This window comes from Rhinopithecus roxellana, chromosome 11 (assembly GCF_007565055.1).
Source record: "Rhinopithecus roxellana isolate Shanxi Qingling chromosome 11, ASM756505v1, whole genome shotgun sequence".
NCBI classification, from domain to species: Eukaryota; Metazoa; Chordata; class Mammalia; order Primates; family Cercopithecidae; genus Rhinopithecus; species Rhinopithecus roxellana.
This window is the reverse complement of record NC_044559.1, coordinates 30,355,279-30,374,059: the sequence shown is the minus strand read 5'-3', so window position 1 is coordinate 30,374,059 and position 18,781 is coordinate 30,355,279. Positions and strand designations below refer to the sequence as shown.

Here is an 18,781-nt window from a genome sequence, read left to right as displayed (position 1 = left end):
TAAACAGATTGTATAACAGAGTAAGAGAGGGTAAGGCAGCCACCGTGTGAAAAGGGCCTGCCGCTTTTCCCTCCACAATTTCTGTGTCTCCAACATGCCCAAGCAGGCCTTTGTTCCTACTTCTTTCTTTCAAGGGTTAAGAGTTGAGTGTTTGTCTGAGCACAATGGGAACACCTGCAGACTGTCCTAGTTCAAGGAGTGACCCACATTGGAAGAAAAGAGCTAAGCAGGCCACAGCTGGGTCCAATTTTCCCTCCCTATCCCTGGCCTCTATGGCAGTCCAAGGGTTGCTCGCACAGCACACACTTATGTGGTTTCGTCAATGATTTTCTCAATTAACCCATGAGTTAATATACTTCCTGTTCCTTACAGAGATGCCCCACATCCCAGGGACCGTCAGTCGTGACCCAACAGCCAGGAAAAGAAATAGGAACCTATCTCCCTGGCACTGAACCAGCAAAACAAAAGAGTCTTAGTGCAATATTCACTTGTTATTATAATAGCAAACCATTGATTCAATATTTAGTTGGTGTTGGAGGAGGACAACAAGCATTATTCATTTCGTGGGTATCTCAAAGGTACATACAGGAACAGTTGCACCTGCTTGGAATAAAACGTGCTCAGGCCACAGTAAGACATCGAGTGACTCATGTCTCTTCTTGGGGGAGCCAAGCAATTGGCTGTGCTGTGCAGTGATGCATAGATTAAAGAGAAGTTAATCACTGTGTTCAAGACTCACTGAACCCTTTCTGGTGGCTCAGGGCAGACAAATGACAACCCCCTGCTCCCGGCTGCAGTTCCATCTGTCTCTCAGAAGCCTGGCTTCCTGCTTACAATTCATGATGCTGCACCCAAAGTTTCTTTCTTCTTAAAGGAGTCCAGGAGCACATGATGCCCCTTTGGTTGGGTGAGAAATAAGTCCTGAGAGGGTGTCTCTGAGTGACCGAGAAACCAGGAAATTCTGCTAAGTGAAATAAAGGTTGAAGCTTCCTTTGCCTTAACTCACATCAGCTCTGTGCATGGATTGACCAGCCTCTCAAATGTGTCAGTCAAGCACCCTTTACCACCTGCAACAGGGACAGAAAGCAGCAGCAAGGTTCCTCAGTGTTGGGAGGAAGAAGAATTATTACACCCACATTAGAGAATAATTTTATACTATCAAATCAAAGCTGCATATGCTTTTGGACCCATCAATTTCATTAAAATATATTTAGAATATGCATATTTTAATAGATCATACTTTTGCATACTTAAAAAGAATTGTCTTCGTTTTCCAGTTAACAGTATATTCTGGAAATCTTGCCACTAAGTTGCTTCAACAAAAACTTTTTAATGATTATCTAGTGTACAGATCTACCCTATCCTGTTTGATTCCTGCTGCTGGGCAACTAAAATCATGCTGATGCTTTGTATTACAAACAATGCTATAAGGAATGCCTCTGTACCTAAATCATGGGCTATTTTCTGGATTTTTATTTTATAAGTATAAATTACTAAAGTGGATTCGCTTAATTCAAAGGGTATGTATTGTAGTTAGCTCTTGCAGGGTAATAAAGCACCCCCAAACTTAGTGATTTAAAACAACAATTAACTACTTCTTATGATTCTGAGGGTTGGCTGAAGAAATCCTTTGCAGAGTTTCTTCTGGAGTCACTCATGAGGCTGCATTCCACAGCAGGGTCGACTGGGCTGGAAGGTTTCAGATGGCCTTACTCACATGTGTGGCAATTGGGGCTGGTGGTCGGGTTGAGGTTCTCCTCCACATGGCCACGTACCCTCCAGCAGGTTAGCAGCGACCTGCACTACACGGTCCCAGGTCTCCAAGCGGCCAGAGCAGAAGCTCCAAGGCACACTGAGCGCCAAACTGCTGAATGCTATCGTGTTACTTCTGCCACACTCTATTGGCCAAAGCAAGCCCCAGGGCCAACCCAGACTCAAAAGGACATAGAAATGGACTCCATCTGTTGATGGGTGGCACCACAAAGCCAAGGGGTGTGGACACAGGGAGGTGTGATTCACCGGGGCCATCATTATCATGATCTACCAGAGTAATTAACATCCTAAGCTCTTTTCTAATATGCTGCCACACTGACCTCAGAAAGGCAGTGCCAACTTATACTGCCACCAGCCAGTGTCCTTTGGGAATGTGTTTCTTTAAACAAACTGGTACAACCACTTTGTGATATGTGATAGCAGAGGAGCTTTCTGCCCCAAGGGGCCACAGGCACACCCCTCAATGGTAACTCAGGACCAGGGCAAGTTAAGGAATCATGCAGGGAAGTTAAGGGATTCTCCCTCCCTCTCTGGGATGGGTCAGGGGCTGAGCTCTACGTCTCCCCCAGCCTGTCCTCCTTGTGGAGTCCTGGTAAGGGAAAAGGAGTCAGGCTGTGGGAGCAGGGGAAAGCTCCCACCAGGGGATGTGGGGCATCTCCGTAAGCTGCAAATCTGCCTTTCTTCATGGCCCAGAACAGGTACCTATTGTGCACCCAACTTATCACCAGACACCTGCAAGTTGGCTCCCTGCAACCTTGCATTATCAGTATTGCACAAAGCCCTCTTCGGCACACAGCATAAGCATTATTCTATAAAATCTCCCCCCAGCCTTTGTTTCCTTGCAGTCAGCTCCTCTTCTGCTGGCCTGCCCATTGCATTCTCACAACATAGTTTCATACTTTCTCTAGTAAATTTGCCTTTCATTCTCTACAACTGTCTTGGTAAATTCTTTTACCCCTGCACCACTGGCCCAGATAGTCATTGCTCACCCACAACACATCTCACACCATGTTGACACCTGGCATTTTTGCCCAAGCTCCCCTCACCTCTGCTTGCAAACGGCATCTAGAATAACTTTTTCAAAACCCAGGTTTCATCAGGGTAGCCCCAGACTTGAAACTCTTGAATACTAGGTGCTCTTGAGAAGGACACCAAAACCCAGGGATGTCCCGGCTGCCCACATCTCCAGCCTCTGCTGCTGGCTCTGCTGGTTCTGACCACTGGGGCCTTCTGTGTTTTTTTAAAGGCACGAGGCTCACTTGCACACATTGTCTGGGCTTAAATCTTCTCCCGAGCCCCTAATTCCTCTTCTTTTTTTTTTCCAAATAAACCCCAGTTTTATTGAGATAGAATTAATGTATCACACAATTCGTCCACTTAAGTGTACAGTTTAGTGGTTTTCAGCATATTCACAGAGTTGTTCAATCATCACCATCGTTCAATTTTAAAACATTCTCATCACCTGAAATGGAAACCCTGTGCCCTTTAGTGACCATCCTCTTATCTTCCAGCCCTGAGCAACCACGAATCTACTTTCTGTCTGTAGACGCTCCTTCGCTGGACATTTCGTATGAATGGAGTTACATAACCGTGTTTTTTTGTGACTGCCTTCTTTCACTTAGCATGATCTTTTTAGGGTTTATCCACGTAGCACGTGCCAGTCCTACATTCCTTTTTAGGGCTGAGTAATATTCTATTGCATGGATAAATCACATTTTGTTTATCCATGCATCCACTGATGGACATTCGTGTTGTTTCCACTTCTCTTTTTCTTTTTCTTTTACTTTTTTTAATTTAAAAAAATTTATTATAAACATGGTACATTTCACAAATTTGTATGTCATCCTTGTGCAGGTGTGATGCTAATCTCTATATCATTCCAATTTTAGTATATCTGCTACCAAAGTGAGAACTTTTTTTTTCTTTTTTTGTAAAGGGCGGTCTCATTCTGTCACCCAGGCTGGAGTCCAGTAGTGCGATCATGGGTCACTGCAGACTCCACTTCCTGGGCTCAAGTGATCCTCCCACCTCAGCCTCCCAAGCAGCTGGGACTATAGGCATGCACCAACCTCCTTTCTACAGGCACCTCACCCTTTTTGCAGGTGCACGCCATTTCTCCTGGCTAATTTCCACTGTTTTGCCCATTGTGAATAATCCTGCTATGAACATTCATGTTCACGTTTCTGGGTGGGCATACGTTTTCATTTTCTCGGGGGTATGTAACTAGAGGTGAGAACTGCTGGGTCACATGGTACTGTACGTTAATTGTTTGAGGAGCCACCAGTTTTCCAAAGCAACTGCACCATTTCACCCTCTCACTAGCAGCATGTGAGTAGTCGTTTCTCTACATCCTCACCTAAACCTGTTTCAATTCCCACTCCTACTTCAGCTCTCCGTGTAAGCATTGCTTCCCCTGGGAGGGCTCTCCTTGGGCCTTGACCCCCACATCAGGATCCAGGTCAGCTTTCTTTGCTTTATGCTCTCTGGAAACTGTGCTCTTCAGGGCACCCAGGCATTCTTTAGTGCATATTCCACTAATAACCATCTTTCCCCACACACTGTAGGCTCCAAGATGGCAGAGACTGTGTGTTTTGTTCGCCTTCGCAACCTCACCCAAAGCCTGGCCTGCAGCAGCTCGCTGTAAATCTATGGCGTGAGTAAAGCCAAGGAACAAAAGCACAAAGGTCACATGACTCATTCAAAGTCACAAAGCTCAAAGTCATGAGGGGCAGCCATAGGAGCCCTTTGTCCCACATCTGCCATGCCCACAGGGCAGCCACTAGCCATTGAGTCCACTGAGCACTTGAAGGGTGGCTTGGCCGACTCTGGGCACACGGCCTGTGAGTTAACGCTCCTCTGCAAGGAGGAGTTAAGAAACAACAAAAAGAAACATGACTAGAGTGACTAAGAGTGAAATATTAAATTTTATTTCATTTTAATTTATTTAAATTTAAGTGGTTAGCGCAAGTAGAAGGAGCAAGATAAGAATAATATCAATACAGAGCTGAGCTCCACTTCCCCAGCATGGGAACTTTCCTTTTCTGCAGCAAGGCTTTCTCCAGAAAGAAGTCTGAGGTGGCCTCAGGCTGAGCCTCAGGCATGGGCACGGCCTGCCACTGAGGCTCCACTCGTGGGGGGCCTGGGAAGAGACTGAGAGGTTCAGAACCCCAGAGAGTCTGCAAAGCCAGGAAGCATCCAGTTCTGGTTTCATGTTGGGTGCTGTTGTTACCTTGCTTCTTCTACTTAAGCTTATGGCAATTTAAATTTAAATGAATTAAAATGAAATAAAATTGAAAACTCAATTTCTCAGTTTGCTCCAGCCACATTTGAAGTGCTCAAAGGCCACGCATGGCTAATGGCTACCACATCAGACACCACATCGGATGCCACATCGAATACCACATCGGATGCCACATCGGATGCCACATCGGATGCTACATTGGATGGAGCGGATATGGGACATTTCCATCGTTGTGGAAAGTTCTGTTGGCTGGTGCTGCCCTCAGGGTCTGTCTCACCGAGCTTTCTTCTGTCTCTCTCTCCTCCACGAGAACCTCTTTCCCCAGCTCTCAAGGCCTCAGGGCCCAGAGGCCCAATCCCCCACATCCTACACCTACCCCCATGTTCAAGCAGGGCCTGGGACTTCTGGTATCCAGGTCATCCCTGGGAAGCGCACTCGTCTCCCCGACAGCTTGGCCAACCCCAATCAGTAGCCTAGGCTTACAAGAGCAAGAACAAACTCTCTCTTCCCCGGAATTACAAGACATACTAGTCTCCAGGATGCAAAACCCTCTAAAGAGGACAAGGAAAAAACCCTCTCTTACTCTTTCCAATTCATTCCCATTTTGATGAGCCCATGGGAAAATAAGACAGTTCCTTTCTCCAAATCCTCCTTCTTCTGGTTCACAGGCTCAACCACTCACATCTGTTTTTCCATATTCACAGAATTTGAGAATCTGCTGATTGCAGCCGGAAAAGACTGCAGAGAGCACCTGAGTCAACCTTTTCATTTTGCATAAAGGGAAGTAGGCCCAGAGAAAGAAAAGGGACTGGCCCAAGATCGCACAGCAACCATTTTGGCCTTCAACAAGTACTACCTGACTCCAAGCAATAAGGGTGAAACAATAAGGAACAAATTGCACAAAGCACATATTATGTGGTAGGTGCTTTACAAATCACATCAACTTATTTAATTCTTACCATGAGTTTGATTGCCTATCTCAGATCAGTCTCTGAGGCTCAGAGAGGTTAGATGGCTTGCCTAAGACCACACAGCTGGTAAGGGGCAGGGCTGAGACTCAAACACAGGTCAGTTGTACTCTAGAACCCAAAAGACTTGGTGTGTGTGCACCAAATTAGTCCAGGGCCATCTCCCCCTTTGAAGGGGAGGGGCCAGGAGGTGAGCCAGAAAGGTGGGCATCGGGAGAGGTGAACGAGACATTTCAGACATGGTACATAAGATGTTTCATTAACCACTGCTCATGGCCACTGCTTTGGGCATTGGGACTTTGGGCTTTAAAATTCAAATTCTCCCTTGAATCTCTACGAATTTCTCCCTTGTAAGAAAAGCTTGTAAAATTATCTTAGGAATTTTTGTCTCAAAACTAACACTTCTCAAGTTCAGAGATTTTATGATGTGCATACTGTGGATGTTTGGATAAACAGAGCCTCTCCCAGGATGTACAACTCACTTTCAACCACAAAGCAAGGGGACTCCCTGCTGTAAAATGAGTTTTTAGGTTGCAAATTTTTGCCACTAAAATTTTTGAGGTGGACCATGCCCCCTAGTGGAAAGGGGTGAACTGTGACTGTGAATTATGGCTCACCCACAGGAGGGGCCTCATTACTAAGTTCTGTTTATTTCATATTCTAGGAAATTTGTTTTGCTTTGTTTCGAATCAGCCAGTGTGGTGAAGTCAATTCACAGGTTTTTTGTTATTGTTTGGATTTTGTTTTGGCACTGGGTAAGGAAGACAATTGGGTGTGTGGAGCACAGTAAGAAACCCTGCTGTGGAATTGACACACAGATCAGTTTCTGGGTGTGATCCACAGACACCCTGCATCAGCATCCCCCAGGAGGCCTGTTATAGTGCAGATTTCTGAGTGTCTCTCAGACTTCAAAATCAGCCTCTCTCAGCCAGGGCCCAGGATCTGCACGTGCACAAGGTCCTAGGTAATTCAGATGCATATTCAGTCCTAGAGCCATGGGGCTGGAACACCATCTGTGTACTGTTTCCCTCCATCCCCACCTGCAAGGACACCACCCCCCCCACCATCCTTCCAGGCCTAGGTATGTGCCACTCTCCCACACTCGCCCCTGCTCAAGGCCCCATCATAATCAAATGAGATATCATATGGAGCACACCGTGCACATCGCGGCCTGGCGTGCAGCAGATGCTCCATGCACATTGCTTTTGAACAGATAGATGTTCAAGAAATATTTGAATTAAACACCCTAAAACATTTCCACTCTTCTCAGTGGGCCATCAGGGGAGCTAGAAACAGACAGGCCTGTGGCCAGGCCTGAGCTGGACTCCCAGCTCTGCCACACTGAGGAGCCTTGGATGAATAAATTTACTTTACTTTATCTGGGCCCAGACTGGAGTGCAGCGGCACAATCTTGGGTCACTGCAACCTCCAACTTCCTGGTTCAAGCAATCCTCCCACCTCAGCCTCCCAAGTAGCCAGGATCACAGGCACACATTACCACACTCAGCTAATTTTTGTATTTTTAGTACAGTCAGGGTTTCACCATGTTGGCCAGGCTAGTCTTGAACTCCTAACCTCAAGTGATCCACCCACCTCAGCCTCCCAAAGTACTGGGATTACAGGTGTGAGCCACCATGGCCTGGCCTCAGTTTCCTTCTTATCAGACATGGAAAATACACCTACCTCATGGGGTCGGGAGGATTCAGCGAGATGGTGCTTAGTAAGCATTTTCCCACCAGAATCATTACTCCAGCTTGCTGGGGCTCCATTTCCCCCCTTGTACTATTAGGGGGTGAAAATGACATCACAGGGCCCCTCCCTGACACCCCAAGTCCTACTGCCTCTGGTACCTTCCTGTTGCCAGGTCAAGAGGAGGGGGAGGCAGCCCAAGCCTTCAGTCCTTCCCTGTCTTTTTGGGGTTGCCTTCCTCCTGCCACCTCAGCCTCACCCCAGGTTTTAGGGCTGCCTTTCTCCTGCCCACCCCAGCCCCTCCCTAATATTCCCTGCTCTGCTTTACTTCTCACCTTACAGACACATTTTTGGCATCACTGCTTTGCAAGTTTCTCCCACTCTTGCAAACTCCTGGCGAATGAGTTTACATATTTCAAATACCTAACAGTTGTTTCCCCTAGAGACTGGGCAATCATTCATGTTTCAGAGACGCTTCCAAACAACCTCTCCTCTCTTAGACATCTGCAGATTTGCTTGTCAGTGTTTTCAGTTCTTGTCATCCCTGTTATCCTATAGAACTGTGGTAAAATGCCACAAGGTTGCGTTTTTGCTTGAGCCAGTAACACCAAGCCTCCAGGCATCTGCACAGGGGCTGGTCCATAAAAGGGCCTTACGTACAGGGCTGCCTGCGGGGCTCCCAGCCCTGAGAAGGAGGCAGAGGGGACAGTTTATGTCTCCCTTACAGATAAGAAAGTGACAGTCATGGAAGATAAGTGACAAGTGACTTTTCTGATGCCCCACAATTTGAAGGTGAAACAAAAAACACCATCTCCTTCCTCCGCAAACACTGTGCTCCCTATTAAAGAAATCATCCTGTTATCCTGTTCAACCTCCCCCGCCTTCCCCGTTTTTTTGTTTTGTTTTGTTTTGTTTTTTAATTGAGACAGTGTTTTGCTCTGTTGCCCAGGCTGGAGTGCAGTGGCACAACCACAGCTCACTGCAGCCTCAACTGCCTGGGCTCAAATGATCCTCCCACCTCAGCCTCCCAAGTAGCTGGGATTACAGCTGCGCACCACTATGCCTGGCTAAGTTTTATATCTTTTGTAGAGATGGGGTTTCGCCATGTTGCCCAAGCTGGTCTTGAACTCCTGGGCTCAAGGGATCCACCTACCTCAGCATCCCAAAGTGTTGGGATTACAGGCATGAGCCACTACACCCTGCCATCCTGTTTAGCTCTCTCAAGAGAAAAGTGAGACTCTGAACTGCAAATCCCATTTTAAATGGCAAGAAAACTGTAAATGCACCTAAAATTCCTCCTGGAAAGTCGCCTACCAAGCATCTCAGTGACGGCAGTCCCAGGCCGTTTGATTTTCTTCTTTGTATTTTCTCACTTTTCTGTGACATGTATTATTTTATTGAAGTAACATTTAGTTTTTAAAAAGTAAAAAAGTGAAACTATCATGTTATTTGAGAACAGACTACAGCTCCTGGTGAAAACCTGGAGGAATCTCTTAAATGAGATGCTGAACAAAAGCATGCAGGCATGAAAGAGTGTGCGCTGCCAGATTGTTTGTAAGGTATTCAAACTAAAGGGCCAAACTAATTCATGGAGATGGAAGTTGGTGTTGTATTCACCTTGGGGGGTCCACTGGGGGTGTCTGGGGTGCTGGTTATGTTCTTTTTGTTTTTGATCTGGGGTGCTGGTTATATGGGTGTGTTCACCTTATGACATTTCACCAAGTTCTGTCATAGATTTGTGTGTGTTGATTTTGGTCTTTTAAAACATTGAATTAAAATACTATTTATCTATATTACTGAGTATTTCAGTGCCCCCTTGGGTTATATGCCCAAGCAAGTGCCTCACTTGCCTCATCCTAGACCCCGCCCCGCAGGGATGGGAAGAATCACTGAGGCCGTGTTATCCAGTCATCCACCCCACTGAACCGCATCTGCCAACTCACCAAAACCCTTTACATTAGGGACTAACCTGGAAACATAAACTACTCTAGGGGTTTCAAACAGTATCAATATAATACAGAGAACTGGTTCCCAGATGAAGTAAAACTCACGAAGCTAAACAGGGAATGAGGCGACCCAGGAACCGCAGTGAAGGAAGTCCCCACTGCCCCAAACTCTGGAGGGACACAGGGGTGAGGTGTTATCAGAACCAGAAGCAGGGACCTTTGATGGGTGCTGAAACCCTGGCAGGAGGCTGCAGGCATGAGCTGGGGCACGAGCTGGGCAGCGGAGGAAGGAGACACAGTTATTGCTGGAAAATGTCCTCTGAGCCCAGAGGGTACAAACTACCCAGGCCTCTCCTGTTCTCTGTCTTCCAAGCTCCCATCCCCACCTCCCGTTGACTGAATCAGGCCAGAAGCAAGCTGGTGAGGCAGCCTGGGAAACAGGGCTTGGGGAAGGGCCGGGAGAACCTGCCAACAGGCTCCCAACACCCAGTTCCTTTGCACCTCCCTGCCAGGTCACACTGCACAGGTTTCTCTGCTGGGAAGGAGGCTCCCCCAGCTGTGTCTGACTCTAAGGTGATTATTAGACTAAACTTATCCACCTAATTGTGTGCATAGCGTCATTGACTCTCCATCACTTTTCCAAAGACAATGGGCAATACGGTGTGGTGGACACACCCTCAGGTGACCCCTTGTATAATTCTCTCCCCTTGGGTGTGGGTAGAACATGTGACTTACTTCTAGTCCAGAAAGTAGGGCAGAGGGGAGGGGCTGCCACTCCTATGATTACCTTACGTTATATAAGATGCTGTCTTAGCAGACTAGAGTGAGAGATTCTTCTGCTGGCCTTGAAGAAGCAAATAGCCATGATTTGAAATGTCTATAGAGAGTCACATGGCAGGGAACTGCAGGGGGCCACTAGGGCCTGCGCAGCCTTCTCTCTACCCTGGTAGCAGCCAGGGCCCTTGGTCATACAGCTGCAAGAAAATGAATCTGCGAACAACCTGAATGCACTTGGACATGAATTCCCCTGGCCATCTCTTCAGATGAGAAGACAGCCTGCCTGCCACTAAACCGTAGTCTTATGAGGCCCTGAGTATAGGACCCAGTGAAGCTACGCCTGAATTCCTCAACCATGAAAACTGTGAAGTAATCAATGTGTTGTTTTAAGTCACTAAATTTGTGGTTCTTTGTGACACTGCAATAGAAAATAAAGTGGGAAGGAAGGCTGTCTACTTCCCTCCTTCCAAACTGCAGAGCTTCAGTTTAAAAGGTGGGATAATAAATAAGTCACTCTGTACTTAAGAATCACTTCCATCCCCTCCTACCTCTTGTTCTGTCTGAGCCCAAACTGTCAGGGACAATTGGCAGGCATGTTGTTCTGTGTAGCAGACAGAGCTGCATCTAAGGGAAGTCCTCCACAATCCTAGCTGCAGTCTGTTGCCGCCGCTGGTGCTTCCATGGTGCTGGGAGGGGGCAGAAAGTTAGGGCTGGACTCAGGGTGCTGTGGGGGCAGGGCTGGTAAATACACTCTTGGGTCTGGCACGTTCCACCCTCAAATGATACAAATGTGGACAAAAGTTCAAATGAGACCATCACCGACTAGGAAAGGCAATGGAATGCTTGAGTGCTCCCTTTTATGTCATTTTATTTTCTTTTATGCAGACCAGTGAGGGGAAAATCCCACAGATTCTTCTGGAAACTGTCAGGATGGTGGGAAGATGAATGCAAAACTTACATAGATTGGGATGCCCACAGTTTGGATTTTCAAGATCTAAAACATGAAACAAAACCAAGCGAATGTGACTTTTAGGATAAACACAATGGCCCCCCAGAAGGGGAAAGAGGAAGGCCTAACAGTTGTAGGAAATGCTGGCTCTCAACGATGGCTGCACATCAGAATAACTTGCACAGGGTATTGGAAATAAACTGCCAATAAATTAGGAATAACTTAAACACAATAATGTGCACAAATCTGAAGAGGACAGCTTGATGGATTCTCACACAGTAAACACTCCTGTGTAACCATCACCCTGATCAAGATAAATATTTCATCCCAGCACTTTGGGAGGCCGAGGCGGGCGGATCATGAGGTCAGGAGATCGAGACCATCCTGGCTAACAGGGTGAAACCCCGTCTCTACTAAAAAATACAAAAAATTAGCTGAGCGTGGTGGCGGGCGCCTGTAATCCCAGCTAATCGGGAGGCTGAGGCAGGAGAATGGTGTGAACCTAGGAGGTGGAGCTTGCAGTGAGCCGAGATCGTGCCACTGCACTCCAGCCTGGGTGACAGAATGAGACTCCATCTCAAAAAAAAAAACCAAAGACAAATATTTCCAGCTCCACAGAAATCTCCTTCATGTTCTCTGTCAGTTAATTTCCCAGCTCCTCTCCCTTGCCCCCACAAAGGAAATTGTTACCGTGATTTCTAACATCATAGAAAATAACCTGGAAGCTTTTAAAAATACTGATACCCAGGCCCGACCCATGGAGTATCTATCTAGTCTGGTGATCTGGGTGGGGCTCTGGCCTTGGTAGTTATAAAGCCCCCAAGTGATTCTGATGTGCAGTCAGGACTGGGAATTACTCACTGGCTTGTAGCAAAGTCTTATTCTGGTCAGAAGCCAGGCCAGGCAGTGGATCTGCCTAGATGCTGGCAACCACCTACTGAGGTAGATGGGCCCTGTCCTTCCCCAGTGGGCCAGAGTGAGGCAGGTGAGTCTGGGCTGTGGATTTCAGGGAAATTAATGTGTCACTCATAGGCATCAGTGGAGGCAGTGATGGCAAATGCGCTCCACGGAGCCTCCTCACTTAAAAAAAAAAATACCCTTTGATGCTTATAAAATAGATCTAGTGTTACCCAAGTCAGGCAGTCTGATTTGGGTTATGGTTATCCATATCCGTGATTTTTCATTCTAGAAGAGATTTCTCTTTAGCATTATTTGAGGCTGTGATAATCCTTAAGAAACTGAGCCGGATTTTCCAGGGATCTTCAGTGTAGAGCACTGGAGATTAGAAGCCAGTGATCCCCAAAAGGATGGGGGAGAGAAAAAGAGCAAAAAGGAAATAAAAGAAAAAGGCAACATGAACACTTGCATGGCTTTTGCAGGATAGCTTGGTCAACCCAAACTTCTGTATGATCTGGTTTGTCCTGAACTCCTGCCACTTGCCGTCAACCAGGGCCTGGGCTCTGATCTCATACTTCACCAGGCGTGCCGTGCGCAGGCTGATGGGCTTGTGCTCGTAGACCACAAAGGGGGATTCCAGGTCTGTGTGCTTTATTCTCTGCAAAGAGAGTGACCCACCTCAGGTGGAACTGCAATCGGGGTGGCCCAGAGTTAGCGAAAGCCGGCGCCTGGCACATAGACCCTGGTATATAATGTGTGCAGGCAGCAAGCGGGCATTTCCCAATTGGCACCATCTCCTAAAAGTTGCTGCTGCTGAGTGGGTTGTTATTTGAGCCCCTACCATACATAAACCAGTGGCTGATGGCCTGGGCTTTGGCCAATCTAGAAAAACACCATAAGTCAAGCTTTATGATGACTTTGCCAGAATTAAAAAACCAACGTAGTACTCAATAAGGGCATTTGGACTGTTGTTGTCACATAATTCGTCTCTTCCACCCAGAAGAATTCATTGTGTAGGGAGATGCCTGAGTCAGTGGAGACCACTGAGGAGACCAAGAGCTGAGGCCCAAGAAAGAGAAATGACTTGCTCCAGGGTACATATGAGCTACTAGCAAAGCTGAGACTAATACTCTGGTTTCTTCATTCATGCATTAATTCACTCATTTATCCATTCATTCATTCAGCCAGCCATTAAAGCCCTTTTATATGGAGGTTGCAGTGAGCCGAGATTGTGCCACTGCACTCCAGCCTGGGTGACAGAGCAAGACTCCGTCTCAAAAAATAAAGAAAAATAAAAAAATAAAGCTCCTCTATGTTCTCGGTACTGTGCTTGGCAGTAGTAATAAAAAGATTAATAAGGTATGGCCTCTCAAAAGCTTGCAGTTTAGAGAAGAGAGACTTGTAAGCAAATCTTAAGTGGAACACAGCGATCTTTCATCATAGTTGTCATTGTCATCATCATCATCTTCCTCATCTTCCCTAATGCACATGGTGCTTTGTGTGTCAAGCTTGCTCCAAGCCACCCTGCACAGATTAACACATTTAAACTCACAACAATCTGGTGAGGTATGTCCTGTTACCTTCTGTGTCTTAAAGGTAAGGAAACTGCACAGAGGAGAGTTTCTGGCACTTGCCCAGGTCGTATAGCTCACAGGCCATTTGCCTGCGGACTCTCCATTCCTAAACATGACATTCTCCTGCCTCTCCTAAAGTCCAGTAGGAGCACTACGGAGAAGTCAAGCACCTTCCTGGGGTCCTGCCCATAGCCCACTTTGCAGCTAAACAAAATTACCCCCTCTCCCAGTTGGGGACATTACCGGTTATCTTCATGGGAAAATAACTGAATTGTTTGTATAAATTGAAGATGAAGTGAGCCCCAATGTGGAGACAGAAGACTAGAATCTAATCCTGGCTTTACCAGTAGAGGCCATATAAACACAAAGACGCTCAGTTTTCAGATTCTCATCTGCTAAATGGGCTACCAATGCCTACTTCCCAAGGTGGTTGTAAAAATCAAATGACATCACATATACAAGCATGGTTAGCACTTACATTTCATGTCAATTAGTAATTAATGATGAATCAATTATTATTAATTCAACATGGATTGACTCTAACTCTAAAAGACTTTCAGAGACATGACTTTCGTGCACTCTATCCTTACCTGCATGTAAAAACTGTAAGAGGTAGTATCATGTTTGAGTCCCGTTATCTTGAAGAAGAATCCATATACAGCAATCATTTTGGAATAAGTTGTATTCTCCTAAATTGGGAAAGAGAAACAACAAAGTGAAGGGGGAGAAATATCTAGTGTTCAAAGTCAGCCAGGTGCAGTGGCTCACGCCTGTAATCCCAGCACTTTGGGAGGCTGAGACAGGCAGATTATCTGAGGTCAGGAGTTCAAGACCAGCCTGGCCAACGTGGCAAAACCCCATCTCTACCAAAAATACCAAAAAAAAAAAAAAAAAAAATTAGCCAGATGTGGTGGTGGGCGCCTGTAGTCCCAGCTACTCAGGAGGCTGAGGCAAGAGAATTGCTTGAATAGGGGGAGGCAGAGGTTTCAGGGGGCAGAGACTGTATCACTGCACCCCAGCCTGGGCGATAGAGTAAGACTCTGTCTCCAAAAAAAAAAAAAAAGTCAAGAGGACATGGTAAAACAAAGTAAAGCAACAACAACAAACGTCACTCATTCAGCAACTGATTTGAAAGTGAAAATACAACGGCAATTTTAACGTAGGAAACATGGAGAAAGCGAAACTGAAATCCTTGGTAGTAGTAATTACTGCTAACAATTTGGAATAAATTCACTCCAAATTGGATGGCAATTTCAACCTGAGTTTAAAAAAATTCTATACTACATATTAATGCTTTTAAGTGTAACTTATATTATTTTGAATGAAATATACTTTTAACAACCATGCAAGAAGATACCACTGCCCAGTGAACCCTGGAGGCTACCTCTAGCACTATTGTTAAAGGAAAAGCCATCAGTGGCCCTTGAAGGTCAGCTTTGACTGATTCATCCTATTCTTTAAAAATATTTCAGGTCTCCAATGAGATCACTTGGACTCGGGAAGGGGAATATCACAGACCGGGGCCTATTATGGGGAGGGGGGAGAGATGGCATTGGGAGTTATACCTGATGTTAATGACGAGTTGATGGGTGCAGCACACCAACATGGCACAAGTATACATATGTAACAAACCTGCATGTTGTGCACACATACCATAGAACTTAAAGTATAATAAAAAAAAAAATTCAGTTCTCACAATACTACAGAAAAAAAATACCAAGCAAAAAGGAAGAAGATATTTAGGCTGCACACAGCTCCAATTTAAAATTTCTTCTATTTTTATGTTTTTCCTCATATTTTTCCCTATATCTCCCTTCTCAGGTCCCTGGGAACCCATCAAGTTTGCAAAAGTTACAGTGTACCCCCAAAACCATGCCTCACCCCAACATTCACAGTCCCCTGGCTGCAATCCTGCTTGGCAAAAAAGGTTTGAGATCGGGTAATCAGTGTTTCTGGAGGGTTTAGACCCTCCTCTCCTTGGTCTCACTACAAACAGTTGGTACAGTTAGTAGAAGTTAGTAGTAGCCTTAGTAGTAACTACTGAACAGTGACAATATGATTTACTCTTCATGTTCCTTAGTGAGGTAAAGAATAGGTTAGGTATGTTCTTAGATGACCTGTGGTCTATAGACCTTTGAAACAAAGCATGTTGTTTCAATTTGATGGACCCAAGAGCCACTCATAGCACGTGCAGGAAGTCCTGGCTCTGTGATCTCCATCTGCCCACTTAGGCACGACATCTCTGCAACCAAAAGGCTGAGCCAGCCTCTCCAGGGATGACTCAGAGGGGTCTCTCTGATGATACATTCAGCATCCCTTAGTTCTTGAAACATGAATTCTTTTGAGATCACTGCGGGGGTGCCTTGAAATAATCAAAGGAGATCAATGATTTCTTGGAAAATTGTTTCCATCACAGGGAACCCAGCATGGAGCACAGCTACCAACCCCAACGCTCCCCTGGTCACGAAGTGCCAAGATGCCTTGCAATCAAGCTCCTGGACCCACTGCAGTTTTATTCTAAGATCTATCAAAATAGCTGCCCAGACTGAGTTCACCCCTATAAGCTTAAACATGGACTTGGCGTGGAGTCTCTTGCTGAGCCAGTTGGCAACTGTTGGTGTTTGTGAGAAATAGGATGACCAACCTTTCCCAGTCTGCCTTGGCCTTTCCTGGTTTTAGAATTGAAGTCCTACATCCCAGGGCAACTCCTCCATCCCAGTACCACCAGGATCGCTGGTCCCCTTAGTGGGGTAATTATTAAACGACCTGTCCCAGGCCCCTGCCTTGTGAATTTTATTTCCTGGGAGCTGATGACCATGCAGGAGAGACACCTCTGATTCTCTCTCCTGGTCCCCTGACTTTCCTACCAGGAGCCAGAAGTGATCGTGGCTGCCCTCCAAAGGTTCTTAACTAAGCACGAGAGAGACAGTTCTTGCCCTTGTTTGGGTGCAGTTCTTAGTACCTGGTTAAAAAGCAGTCCAAATCTCACAGCCTGGGTGTTAAGATCTTTCAGTTGGTCCATGTCGCCCCCATTCTCCAGCTGAAAGGAAAACACATACAACTGACCACAAAGGGATCCTCTGGACACTGAGTGCCTGTCTTCATCTTCATGCCTCTTTCTTGATGCCTGCACCCCTCGCCATGTTTGAAAAAGAGTTTTGCCTCTAGACTCACATTCAGCCATGCATTCAGTTCACAGACATTTATTGAAAACCTACTGTGTCGGGTGCTGTGCCCAGTGCTTTCAGAGGATGCAAGGAGAAGACAGAAAAGTACCTGAGCAGTCTCACCTGGGAAATAAAATGTGTACATGGGGCAGAGATGATCACGGTCACAAAATCAAGAGCAAGCAAGTCCCCTCATGGGAGGCTCCAAGGTGAGGGCTGGGGCGGGGAGGGAGTGGGATTCGAGAGGATGGCATTAGGAGCAGGGGACAAAAGGAAGGAGGTGGGCAGAGTCAGAGGACCAAGAGCGAGGTGGGGACTTCCCAAGATGTCTGCACAGACTGTCCCCTCTCTGTCACTCCTCTGCTGCCTTGTTAGAGCATGGTCCTGAGTTATGTCCCATAAAAGCACCTCCTTCCACGGAGTCAAGATCTATGGTGCGGGGAGCACTGAGCACTGTGGCTTGCATATTACAATAAGTATTTGTTGAGCAGGATTGAATTTTAACTAGTGACTCATACTTCTTCAGAACTCACACACTGCCCCTCTTCATCTCTGAAAACGGGAGATTGAAAACACATAAGAACTACAACAGTTTGCATGGACAATTCACAAAGGGGAAATGCCACATAGAAAAACATTCACAGTCACCAGTAATAAAGGAAATGCCTGTTAAAAAATGAGATGCCGTTGTTCCCTTCTCAATTAAGAAAAGTGATTAGAAATGTAAATGCTCTGTGTTGCTGAGGGTGCACAGAGAGACATGCTCATTTATTACTGGAGGAAGAGTAATTTGGCCCCAACATTTGTTAATCTGCACCAAGAACAAAAATGCTTATGAGGGGAGCTCAAACCACCCGGATTCCAAAGCTGGGTCTCCTCCCTTCTCTCCTTCCCAGGCCCTGCTCTCCCCCGCTTTCCCTGGAGGACGATCCAGATATGTCCTGACCTCAGAGATCTAGAGGTTTTAAAAGTGAAACCCATCTCCAGAAAAGCAAAGTCAGAGAGGCAACACATTTCGACAACTGTGTTCTCGCACAGCAGGCAACTCACTGCGTGGTAGTGGTTGGCTGTAACCCGGTTCAGCCACGACTCCGGGAAGAAGTTAATGTACCGCAGCACCTCCAGATCCTTGCCTGGGAAGAAACACAAAGAGAAGGGTTTTTAGTGTTATTCACACCAGAGCCTCAGAAGTCTCATTTACAGAAAGGAAAAGGAAGAAGTCAGGAGCTGAGGGAAGGGAAAGGGGTGGATGGTCTCCTTTAAGGTTTGATTGACAAAGTGGAAATAAACCATCTCAGGGTCACTGTGGTTATGTTCAGAGTCAATTACTTTTCTATTCCAAATCAATTCTCTTTTAAAAACTTACAGAAATACCAGCCTGGCCAACATGGCGAAACCCCGTCACTACTAAAAGTGCAAAAATTAGCTGGGTGTGGCGACGCACGTCTTTAATCCCAGTTACTTGGGAGCCTGAGGCAGGAGAATCGCCTGAACCCAGGAGGCAGAGGTTGTAGTGAGCCGAGATTGCACCAGTGTACTCCAGCCTTGGGGGACAGAGTGAGACTCCATCTCAAAAAAAAAAACAAAAAAAACCCACCTTATACAAATAATCTTCCAAAGGAAACAATACATTCACTCCAAATTGGATGGCCATTTCAACTTCAGTTTAAAAAATGTCTATACTACACATTAATGTACAACTTAAGTGTGACTTACATTATTTTGAATAAAATATACTCTCAACAATCCTGCACGAAGATATTGCTGCCCAGTGAACCCTGGAAGGTACCTTGAGAACTA

General features: G+C 46.1%; 1 protein-coding gene and 1 pseudogene across 2 annotated transcripts in view; both read right to left on the bottom strand.

Annotated features, from left to right (window-relative positions):
- Positions 1 to 3,582: 3,582 nt before the first annotated feature.
- Positions 3,583 to 3,682, bottom strand: LOC115900529 (annotated as a pseudogene).
- Positions 3,683 to 11,245: 7,563 nt separating this feature from the next.
- BTBD16 (BTB domain containing 16) overlaps positions 11,246 to 18,781 on the bottom strand; it is a 67,639-nt gene continuing 60,103 nt past the window's right edge. For both annotated transcript variants that reach the window (XM_010357255.2, XM_010357265.2), the window contains exons 12-16: positions 18,032 to 18,114; positions 16,777 to 16,854; positions 14,405 to 14,503; positions 12,710 to 12,898; positions 11,246 to 11,388 (exon numbers count right to left, since the gene is read on the bottom strand). In XM_010357255.2, coding sequence (XP_010355557.2) covers positions 11,320 to 11,388; positions 12,710 to 12,898; positions 14,405 to 14,503; positions 16,777 to 16,854; positions 18,032 to 18,114 — 518 coding nt within the window. In that variant the 3' untranslated portion in view covers positions 11,246 to 11,319. The remainder of the gene's footprint in view (positions 11,389 to 12,709; positions 12,899 to 14,404; positions 14,504 to 16,776; positions 16,855 to 18,031; positions 18,115 to 18,781) is intronic.